Source organism: Sebastes umbrosus, chromosome 1 (assembly GCF_015220745.1).
Source record: "Sebastes umbrosus isolate fSebUmb1 chromosome 1, fSebUmb1.pri, whole genome shotgun sequence".
Taxonomy (NCBI): domain Eukaryota; kingdom Metazoa; phylum Chordata; class Actinopteri; order Perciformes; family Sebastidae; genus Sebastes; species Sebastes umbrosus.
The window spans coordinates 16,411,065-16,421,838 of record NC_051269.1 but is presented as its reverse complement, the minus strand read 5'-3'; the positions used below and the strand labels follow the sequence as shown (position 1 = coordinate 16,421,838).

Genomic DNA, 10,774 nt, shown 5'->3' with positions numbered 1-10,774 from the left:
TTCCCACAAAGGTCAAAGGTCTGTTTTGTGGCAGTACTGTTAAGAAAAATACTTCTTCTACTTATATCATTAGATTCAGTAAATATTCACTGTTTTGTTCAGTTGTGGGTTTTTACAATATTGTTTTTGCTGCTTATTCTCACAGCTAGAGACTTGAGTCTCAGAGGAGTTGTGAAGGAAAGACGCTCAGAATACTTGACCTTGTTTTAAAATAAATTCATTAGTTAAAGGGACTGTTTTTAAGAATCAGAAATGCTTGTTAACAGCGACACCTGTGGTAGTTAAGTCAACGAAAGTCAGCGTCGGGCTCGCGCTTGTGCTCGCTCTACATAGACATGAACGAGCATCACTCAAAACAGTGAGGCGACACACGTCAGCTAAAACCACAATATCACTCTATATTTCAGCTGCTTGGCAGTAATGTTAGCTGACCAGACGAAGGTCTCTCCATGAATCACTGCTGATCCTAGTGTAGGCTTTTCCTGCTTCAGCCTCCCGACCGCGGTCAGAGGGAACAGGGGAGACACCGGCACCCGGTCGGAGACGATAACGTTTCTCGCTGCGGAGCTCCGTCACTTCACAAGACACGGGAAACCTCTGTTGGTCTGGAGGAGCTGCAGCAGTTATTTCTGCACAAACTGTCCATTCACTAGATATTCTCAGAGCTAAACTAACTCTTCTGCAGTGTGAACGTGAGGTAGAGCGAGCTGAATGAAGGCAAGCAGGCAGGCAGGCAGAGGAACAGAGGAGCAGAGTACAGCAGAGACTCTGGTCCTGGAGACCAAAGCTACGGTCTCCCCCGTGTACTCCGACCGCGGCCAACACTGTTTTGCAAGACGGGCTTCACTAGATATTATTTTGCGATTTTTGGTGCTTCCATGTAGTTTGTGTTGGAGTCTTGTCTGAACAGCGTAGTCACACGCGAGCGCGCATGGGAAACCGACCCGGGTGATTTATACGTGTAAGAAGTTACAAACAGTCCCTTTAATAAGGCAAAATACCATGCTCTGACATTCAGCAGCAGTGGGTAGAATTGGAGCAAATATATGATTTAAAAAAGTTATGTTTGTAAAATAATGAGAGGTTTTATAATGAGACAGGTAATCTGAAAAAAATCATGTGCCTCTGTGTCCTCCGGTGATCCTAATGGCGTCTGCAAGATTTCACAGACCGGAGGAAATCAACCAATCAGAGCCAAGCTGGAGCCTGCCGTCTCTGAGCAGCTGTCAATCACTTGCAAACTCCGATCAAACGGTCAAACTAGGCAGCGCTGATCAAATAAACAATATTCTGTCACTGTAATGCCTATTTCTCCTCTTAAGTGTTTTCACAATCATCTTGTAATGTACTTTTTAGCTGTAAAATGTTGATGACGCGTGACCCAGCCTATTTCAATAGGCCTTGGATCAGTTCAGGAAATACCAAGCACCGCCCACCAGCCGGAGCAAACTTTCTAATTTTACAGCTAAACAGTACACTACAAGATGTTTCTGAAAATATTTGATGCGAGAAAGAGGTATTACAGTAACAGAATATTGATTCATATTTGATCAGCGCTGCCTAGTCTGACTGTTTGATCGGAGTTCGTGAGTCATTGTCAGCTGCCTACGAACGAACAGCCAATAGGAGCGCTCTCTCTCTAAATGACCTGTGATTGGCCAAAGTCTCCCGTCATGGGCTAGATTTTTTAAAGCCTGAAAACAGAGCCATGAGGAGGTGCAGAAGTCTCAGAGCACTTGAATTACAATATGCTGAAAGGTTATTATGGATTTTGCCCAATGATGCCAAAAAAGTTCTGCCTACTGAAGCTTTAAATGATACATACATATTTTCCCAGCTATCCTAATAGAATACTGACTTTCCCATATGTGCATTAATACTGCCCGCTGTTATCATTCCTCCTGTCCGTACTGGCCTGGTATGATATCCTCTCTTTTCATACTGAATACTGTCGATCTGGAAGATACCCACTTGATTTGACTAATTCAGGCTTCTGAATCCTCATATTAGCTTCAGCTGAACTTCAAAATGCATTTTAGCACAGAAGGGGGAATGTGGATTTTGTCTCCCATCTCTCACATTGTAATTTCATTGGTAAAAGATCTTTTCACGGCCAGTATGGAGAGGAAGAACGTTTGCAGCGATCGACAACTCTTAAAACTTACATATGGGCACGTGGGTATTGTTTTAAGACAGACTTTAAGACAAAACAAATGTGAACCTATCCTTTAAGCTGAAATCAGGCCTAAAAGGAGCACTATTTGGAGATGAAAGCATGCGTACACACAGAAGGAGAATCATGCAGAGAACTGGAGTCAACCGGGGTCACTCACTTTTTAAAACTACAGCCTTCATTTTCACCGTCTCTCTCTCAGACAGTTTCAGCATACACTTGAATTTCAATAAGCTGAAAGGTTATTGTGTATTTTTTTGCCCAACGATGCCAAACAAATTCTGCCTACTGCAGGTTTAATAAACTGTTTTTATTAAATAAAAATAAATAACTGATGTGTGATCTGTTTCGGCCGTTGTAATTACTAATAAACTGGAAAGACGTACAAGTTTTGACTTGCAAGTAAAGCATCAAATACTTGAGACTGAACTTTGGACTTGCTCCAAAAAACTCAAAACTAGCTCTTCTTGTTATTTTCTCATACATTTTTACTTTTTAACTTTGAAGGTAAAACACAGCTTCCTGTGTGTTCTGGCTGTCACCTGTCAGCTTTACACACCCTGGCTGCCGCCCTGAGATGAGGACTGGAATTGAGGAAGTAAGGCGAGTCCCTCCTCCCTCCACTGGAGGGATGGGTACCATGCATGTATGGCATCCATCCCTGCTGTTCTCCTCTTAGAGCCTCACTGTTGTCACATACTTTCATATTTAAATTATTATACCTTATTATACCTTTATGATTTTACAGCTTCTACTCAGTAATCCGATTGATAGGTTATCTCTAAAGGTGTCCTATCAAAGGTAGATCAAAGGGAGTGAGGGGAGTGTGATTGATGTGATGGCACACCCAGGTGGTCAATGGGTGTATTACAGCTACAGATTGGTACTTATGCAACATCTTGACCTATACATATAAGTAAAGGGTATTTTGTTTCAGTATGGGCTCAGACATACATTTGCACCTCACTGAAAGGCATTATACATATCTATAATTGTTCGTTTAAAATGTGCACAATGGAGCTGAAAGATGATGTTGATGTCACCACAGTCACATTTGTTGATGGCACCACAATGGTATTGTATTTCGAGAAGGTGTCATCTCTCCATCGGTGTTTTGTTAAGCAGGGATGCGGCAGCTGCACTGTGCTGTCCGCCGTCTAATTATAGACCGACATTTGCCCCTTAGGAGCATGTTATTATTAGATATCTCACAGGCCAGTTGACTCGATAACTATGCAAGGGGTTTCAGCAAGGGAGGCCCTTTAAATAAGCGGCAAATGATGTGACTTCATGGTCTGCAACATAACTGAGCAACAGAGCTGGTAAAAAAATATATAAAAGGGACACAATTGTAGGATCAAAGAGCATACATGGGAGAGGATTTCTGCTTGAGTGTTTTAACAATTAGAGTACTGGCGAAGCAGGGAATGTATAACACCAGCCGCTACACGCTGTCTTTAATGCTGCCTTTATAGCTGAAACGCTTACAGGCACTGAGCATTGATGGGATACACTGACATATGGTGACGGACAGATGGCTGTTAATGAACACATATCGGGTTTCTTGCATTTTAAAAGAATCCAGAAAGAGATTACATCCTCAGAGATGTTTCTGAATGAATCAACAGAATACGAAAAAAAACATGAGGAAAGATTATTTGATTTTGAATTAATCATTTCACCATACTGAACAACGCAGCCACCACTTATGAGGACTGAGGCAGGACGTGCACTTAAAGAAAGGTTGAAGTAGACGCTCTAGAAAATGGTAAAGGTGAAGAGTTTAGAGTGGCAGCCTGACTGAGCTCAGGTCAGGTTACAGTGAGGCTGCTGCTGAGTGTGTATGAGTGTATCCTGCACAGCAAGTAAAAAAGAAAGCATTACGCATGAACACAGGCACTATAAGTCAGCGAGTTCAATAATTTATTCCAAAATAAATCATCGTAAGAAGTCCAGAAGAAACAAACAACCCAATGGGAGTGGTAACTGTTGTGTGTTCAGTGCTTTGTTTGACATTGGAGAACATACATGTCTGTGAAAAGGCACGTTAAGGCACTTTTAACCAAGAAATGATGTAACATCTCGTAACATTTAGGTCGGGGGGTTTGAATATTGTGTAAGGCACAGTAATTCAAATTCTTAAGACATGGTAGATTTATGCAACAATTTGTGACATATACGTTTGTAATTAGTAAAAACAAAAGTTAGTGTTTTCTGTCAATAATGTAGTAGAAATAGGTCAACACAGTAGAGAAGGCCACTCTACTTCATTTTTTGTGTTTTTTTTGTGTTTGAGATTCAAACATGAGAGTAGTCAGGATTAGGCACAGTCTTCTCCGAACCTATAATCACCTGGGTTATACAATAGTTGTCGTGTGAGTCCTTTAACCAACTTCCACCCATTCATCAGTCTGTAATCCTTCACATGTGCTCCGGATGGTCCTGCAAACACTTGATGAACTCTGTGACTGGGTGGCTGTTGAAGCAGATCTGGTGAACAGCAGTGAAAAGGGGAAACCTGGAGAGGCGAAAGAATGATTTAAGAATGAGGGAAATCATTAAAGGAATAGTTTTGGGAAATAGGCTTATTCGCTTTCGTTGCTGAGAGTTAGATGACAAGATCAGAATCAGAATAAGGTTTATTGCCAAGTAGGATTTTCACTTATAAGCAATTTGCCTTGGTGTTTGGTGCATACAATAAACATATTAAAGGAACAGTGTGTAACATTTCGGGGGATCTATTAGCAGAAATGGAATATAATATTAATAACTATGTTTTCATTAGTTTATAATCACCTGAAACTAAGAATCATTGTGTTTTCATTACCTTAGAATGAACCTTTCATATCTACATAGGGAGCAGGTCCTTTTCATGGTCGTGTCTAAAAGGTAACCTGCAAATTGCAAAATCTGATCTGAGATCTGCAAAAACTTGCAAAAACTCTCGCAAAACTCGCTGCCCGACGACCTGCCTAACCTTAACTATTCGAGGTCAATGCCTCACCTTAACCATCTTGCGAGAATTTCCCCAACTTGCGGGTTCCCTTCTAGACACTACCCCTCTTCATGGAGTCCGCCATGAAGCACAGAACGGACAAACCAAACACCGGCTCTAGAGAGAGCCTTCCACGTTTTTTATGTTACCTGAAGGCCACCGTAGTTCTCTGACATGCTGAGTGTAAAACCGTGGTACCGCCGTCCGACTTGCGTTGCTCCTAAAGTAGTGTTATTATGGTAAGGATGGCCTCTGAGTGAGGCGAACGGCGTTACCACGGTTTTGCACTCGGCGGCTCACAGTATCGCAGTCTTGGAAAGGGAGAATGGGGCGGGGGGGGTTACTCAGATGGTTGCAATCTGCAATCACACCACTAGATGCCACCAAATCCTACACACTGTACCTTTAAGAGGAAAGATTGGTACCACTCTCAAACATGAGAGAGCAATGTTCTCATCCAACTCTCAGCAATAAAGCGTATTCCTTTAAAGATTTGCATAATATGATGTGAACTTTTAGTAAAACCAACATGTATCAGTAAGTGCAGGAATGATAAATGTCCAAACAAACCATCTTGTGATCAAGATCCTCTCAACAAAACATGAGACAAACTTACTTTTCCACCATCTTTTTCTGTTTCAAAATTTGGTGGACCTCAGATGCAGTCGCTGGACCTTGAAGCTTCTGACCGTTCAGCAGCTCATTCTCCAACTGCTCAATGGTCTAAAAGGAAAGAGATTTAGAGTTTTAGTGTCTCAAGTTACATTATCATGCTTTTCATAAGAAGGGAGTGAAAGAGAGAAACACAGAGGGAGACAAAATCTGTTCCTCGTACTTTGCCTGTTTTGGCGAAGGCCTCCCCGATCTTGCGGTTGCGTCCACCGTAGCAGGTTGTGATGAGGTCAGCAATGCCGCAGCTCTCCAGGAAGGTGGTGGGGGAGACGGGGCAGTCTGTGCAGAAGACCTTGGCGAAGGCGATCATCTCCATCAGGCCGAGACGAATCACTGCTGCCTTGGTGTTGTCGCCGAATCCCAGACCGTCACAGAAACCTGCTCCCACTGCTACGATGTTCTGCAACAGCAAGAGAGAGGAGATGCTGCTGGTATTGTGTTGCACTTTTTACATGTTGGGGTTCGTACTAATGGTGCATATGAGGAATCTCACTGTTTAGATGAGAAAGCAATGCCTCCAAATAGATCATTTTCATATATTTACTACACAACTAGCTAACAAATTCTGTTAGATTTGTCTCTTAACTGCTTTTGATGCATACACACATCATGTTGAATTATTTCCAAATCAAAAAACTCCAAATTTTAAAAATCATGATTGTTAGTGATTCGTTTGAAACGTAGGATTTCAGCTTTTTGGACCAATCAGGATGAGCAGATCTCTTTAACATGATATTTTAAAGTTTTCCCTAAAATGTTTTATGTTTACCAGTTAAAACAACGTCTGAATGATTACAGATGTCTCTGCAAATGGTGAATTTCTATAAAAAATATCAGTATATGTCTACAAATATTAAACCACAAACACATTGTAGTAAATGGAATTCTTTTGACCATGCAGCATTTTTCCCCGTTACATCTTTTATGTATTTGTAAGAGCTCAAGCAAAGACATGACATTGAAGTGTCCGTGGTGAAAATAAAGGAGTGAATTTGTTTGAAAGAGGAGAAAAGCCGACCTTGAGCGCCCCGCAGATCTCCACAACATCAGACTCCTCCACCACAGTCACACGGAAGTTGGTGGTCTGCATCAGCTCCTTCAGCACGGGCCCGTGAGCCTTGTCTTTGCACCCTGTGTCCAAAAATAACAAATAAATCATCACCAGTTTCCATAGTGCAGCACTTAAGAAATGTTTACTGTATAAAACCATAAATATGCACCTTTAACTGGTCACAAATAATACAACTGTATTGTTCTGTCAAAACCTTTCAAAATAAAGTTTAAATTTCAAGATGTTTGGTGTTAAAAAAGATTTAATTCCGAATAACATTACACCCAAATGGCTCAAAACTTTGTGTATACGTGTGTTTATGGGGCTTTACATCATAACATGCTTTAAACAGAGGACCAGAGGAACAGAGAAGGCTACCCAACAATCTTTCACTTTAAATAAATGAAATGCCAAAATACAAGATTTTGATTATTTTGACCAATCATACTTTATGTTAATGATATATCAAAAGTCATCCATTCATGTCCTCTTTAAGGTGTTAAATACGAGATTGGGACCATTTCTATTGCCTCTCAATGGCTCTCAACATGGCGCAGCTATTGGTGTTAACACTGCTAAACAGTGGAAACAACGGCGACAGTGTTGACAGAGATAATGTTTATCTTGGAGGGAACCGGAGGGTGGGCACTACGCTTCCACAGCAAAGCTGTCAATCGGGACGGCGTTATCACCTGTAACCGCTGTATGAGAGCAGTGCGGAGTGGCGGCCATGGGCTAGCCAGTGGGGCAAGCTCACATGCACGGATATGCATAAAAAAAGGCACACGTGGCCGGCTAACGGTGCTAACAGCGCTAAACAGTGTGATCAACGGCAAAAGTGCTGACAGAGATAACAGTGTTAACCTGAGGGGTAACGGGAGGGTGGGTGCTACGTTTTCGCAACAACACTATCGATCAGGACGGCGTTATCAGCTGTAATGAGAGCATCGCAGAGCGGCGGCCATGAGCTAGCCAGTGGGGCACGCTCACATGCACGAATATGCACTAAAAGGCATGTGCGGCCAGCCGGCTACATAGGTTAAACAAAGCACAGGGAAGCTCTTACAACTCACACACAGGGAGAGTGACTTCATTCTCTGCTCAGGTAGACATTACTCCTCTGTATCTTTACATAGCAAATAGTTGTTTGCTGCTATATTAATGCTCTGGATATCGTATAGAGCACCTTTAATTACAGCTGGAGCCTCACTCAAAATTGCTGTGTGCATCTAATTCGGAAAAAAATAAATTATTTGTTTATATTTCGACACATGATTGTATCCTATAAGCATTGTGTTCAGATTCAAAGCATAACGGTGCTTTACTTTCATAGCAAGTCATTTCTAAAAGACAAATGTAATTTTGTCTCCTTAATTGCAGGCATCAAATGTCCATCTATCCTCCATACCGATGGTTGTTTCACAGAACTTCTCCTCAGCGACCTCGTTGGCGATGTTTGCTCCCATGAGGCAGGTCACGGTGATGCCCAGCTTCCCTCTGATGACCTGTGAGATCAGCTTTAGACCCTCTGGACCCGCATCCACACCCTGGAGCAGACCACAAATCCAACACACAAAAGTCCCTCTGCATCATTATGTCCCATTCTTTAGTGCATTGATAAATTCCTGTACCATTACGGTGCCAGGCCTATGTAAGATATATAAGACAAATGTTACCTTGATGAGAGACATTCCTACAGCATCCTTCTTGATGTGGTCTTTAATGGTGTCACATACTCTCATAATGAACTGGTGAGGGATCACAAAGATCAGGATGTCGGCTCCCTTCACAGACTCAGCCACGTCTGGAATAGCCAACTGAGGAGGAGAGAGGAAATATGATTATATATACAACATCAATCACCAAACAGTCACTGAAGGGATCAAAGAGTGTTTTCATGCTCACCACATTGGGGGGCAGCTTGTGGCCGGGCAGATATTTCACATTTTCATGGTCCGTGTTGATGATCTCTGTGAGTTTACGTCCGTTCACCGTCTCTTCGAACACCCACATGTTTACTGTGGTGTCGAACGTGTCATACTTGGCCGCGTTGGCACCCACAATCTTGGCAATGGCAGAGCCCCTGTGGACGCGGAAACGCACAATGATCATTCAGGTGTGAAGACAGTGGCTGCTTGAATTTATTGTTTCCCAAAACAAAAAGGTTAAACGGCCTCTGTTTTTTTTTTTTATATGTAAATTCTAAATGGATTTCATTCTGGGCTTTTGGGAGTTTCTCAATTGCTGCAGTGATATTAGAAGAAACATTTGTTGTCATATATCTATAGTCTTGAGTTTGAGTTATATTGATTCTCCCATATTGCTGGCTGATACTGACTTTTTTATATATTTGTGTATTTCTAAGAAAAAGATCTTTACATCAACTATTGCTGACATTAAGAAGGTCGTACACTGACCTCTTTGTGTAAGAAACACACATTTTACGCTTTTAAATATACAAAAGTTGATTTTAGATATTTCATGGCTAATAGTTAGTTACTGATTTAAATACAGTAGTGTATCCCCTGATAGTGGACAGTTGTCACAATAGCCTGACCTTTGTACTGAAGACATTTGGTGTCACATGACATTTTCAGATCCTTTTCCGGACAACAATAACACTACTGTGAAAAACAATACCAGAGGACCATTATTTTGGCATGAGGAGATACTCACTTAAAGACAGGCCAATGATTATTTATATAACATGGGCTAAGAGCTGCAATAAATCCCTTTTTAAGATCATATATCAGTGTTAATTATATCAATTAAACTTTTGTTCTGTCACAACTGATCTCAGTCAAGCGCATTATAGTTTTAAAGGTACTTGTACTAAGTAATTACTTTTCAGATTACGTTTTTACCTACAAATCATATGACAACATGATGAATTGTTATAGATTAAATTACGCAAATATATATAACTTAGTTTAGACCAACTACAACATTAAAAAGTTGCTTACATATAATACATTTTAACATGCACTGACAAGAGCCACAACACTACATAATGAGTGCTTTTACTTCTAATAGTTTATCTATATACTGCTGATAATAACTTCCTTGCTTTTTCATAGGTACAGTTTTGAATGCAGATCTTTCACTAGCACACTGTGGTATTGCTACTTTAAGTATTTGAATACTTCTTCCTCCACAGAGTGATCTAAATGTCATGCAAGCTGAGGGATATCCACACCACACGAAGGCTGACTCTGCACAAATACAGCTGAATAATAAAAAGCAGGAGCCGCTTTTTTTTATAAAGATTTTGGGGGTGTTGAAGCATCAAAGGTCATCAGTCAGTGTCAGAAGATCTCCACTCTGCAAAGCAAAACCCACTCTGCACTTTATTAACTTTATGAATAATGTATCTGCTGTTAACAAACTCTAAAGTTTTCTTCTTTCTTGCAAGTTTGCCAACTTTTAGACAACATTCACACACACACACACACACACACACACACAAAGGCAGCCTTCCACTGGGTGTGAAATCTAATCCAGAGAAAAAAAAATACAGATATGGTGACCTATAAACTTACTATAGCGCACCACTGACAGATTTCTGTGTTCAAACAGTAAACTGAAAGACATCCAAAGACACCTTTAAAACCTTTACTCACCAATTACCAGAGCCGATCACACAGACTTTCTTTGGTGCCATGGTGTGTTTGACCTTCCAGACGGAGCTGCTGCCGGTGTGAAGACAAGCTCAAGTCTGGACAAAGTGTATTTATACTGGACACACAGAGCTGAGGCTCAGGCACTCCCTCTCCTGCCTGGTTGGTCTGCTCCGTCGCCTCTCAGGGACAAACTCTCTCTCTCTCTCTCTATCTCACACACACAAGCAACAGGATAGTTCACTACTCAGATGTGTTGCAGCCTG

At 41.3% G+C, this 10,774-nt stretch overlaps 1 protein-coding gene across 1 annotated transcript; it reads right to left on the bottom strand.

Annotated features, from left to right (window-relative positions):
- Nucleotides 1-4,073: 4,073 nt before the first annotated feature.
- On the bottom strand, nucleotides 4,074-10,669 carry gpd1b (glycerol-3-phosphate dehydrogenase 1b). The gene is made up of 8 exons (XM_037785206.1): nucleotides 10,512-10,669; nucleotides 8,797-8,974; nucleotides 8,568-8,708; nucleotides 8,300-8,438; nucleotides 6,859-6,971; nucleotides 6,004-6,240; nucleotides 5,785-5,891; nucleotides 4,074-4,691 (listed from the first exon to the last, which is right to left on the bottom strand). The coding sequence occupies exons 1-8, from the start codon at nucleotides 10,550-10,552 to the stop codon at nucleotides 4,595-4,597; spliced, it is 1,053 nt and encodes a 350-aa protein (XP_037641134.1). The 5' UTR covers nucleotides 10,553-10,669; the 3' UTR covers nucleotides 4,074-4,594.
- Nucleotides 10,670-10,774: the final 105 nt, after the last annotated feature.

What these genes read in the sequence shown, in the direction of transcription:
- gpd1b (XM_037785206.1), bottom strand. Translation starts at nt 10,552, where the DNA reads ATGGCACCAAAGAAAGTCTGTGTGATCGGCTCTGGTAATTG. An exon ending in TAGGAATGTCTCTCATCAAG is followed by an intron (nt 8,439 to 8,567) that starts GTAACATTTGTC and finishes GGTCTGCTCCAG; the next exon opens with GGTGTGGATGCGGGTCCAGA. An exon ending in CCTTCGCCAAAACAGGCAAA is followed by an intron (nt 5,892 to 6,003) that starts GTACGAGGAACA and finishes CTTTCCTTTTAG; the next exon opens with ACCATTGAGCAGTTGGAGAA.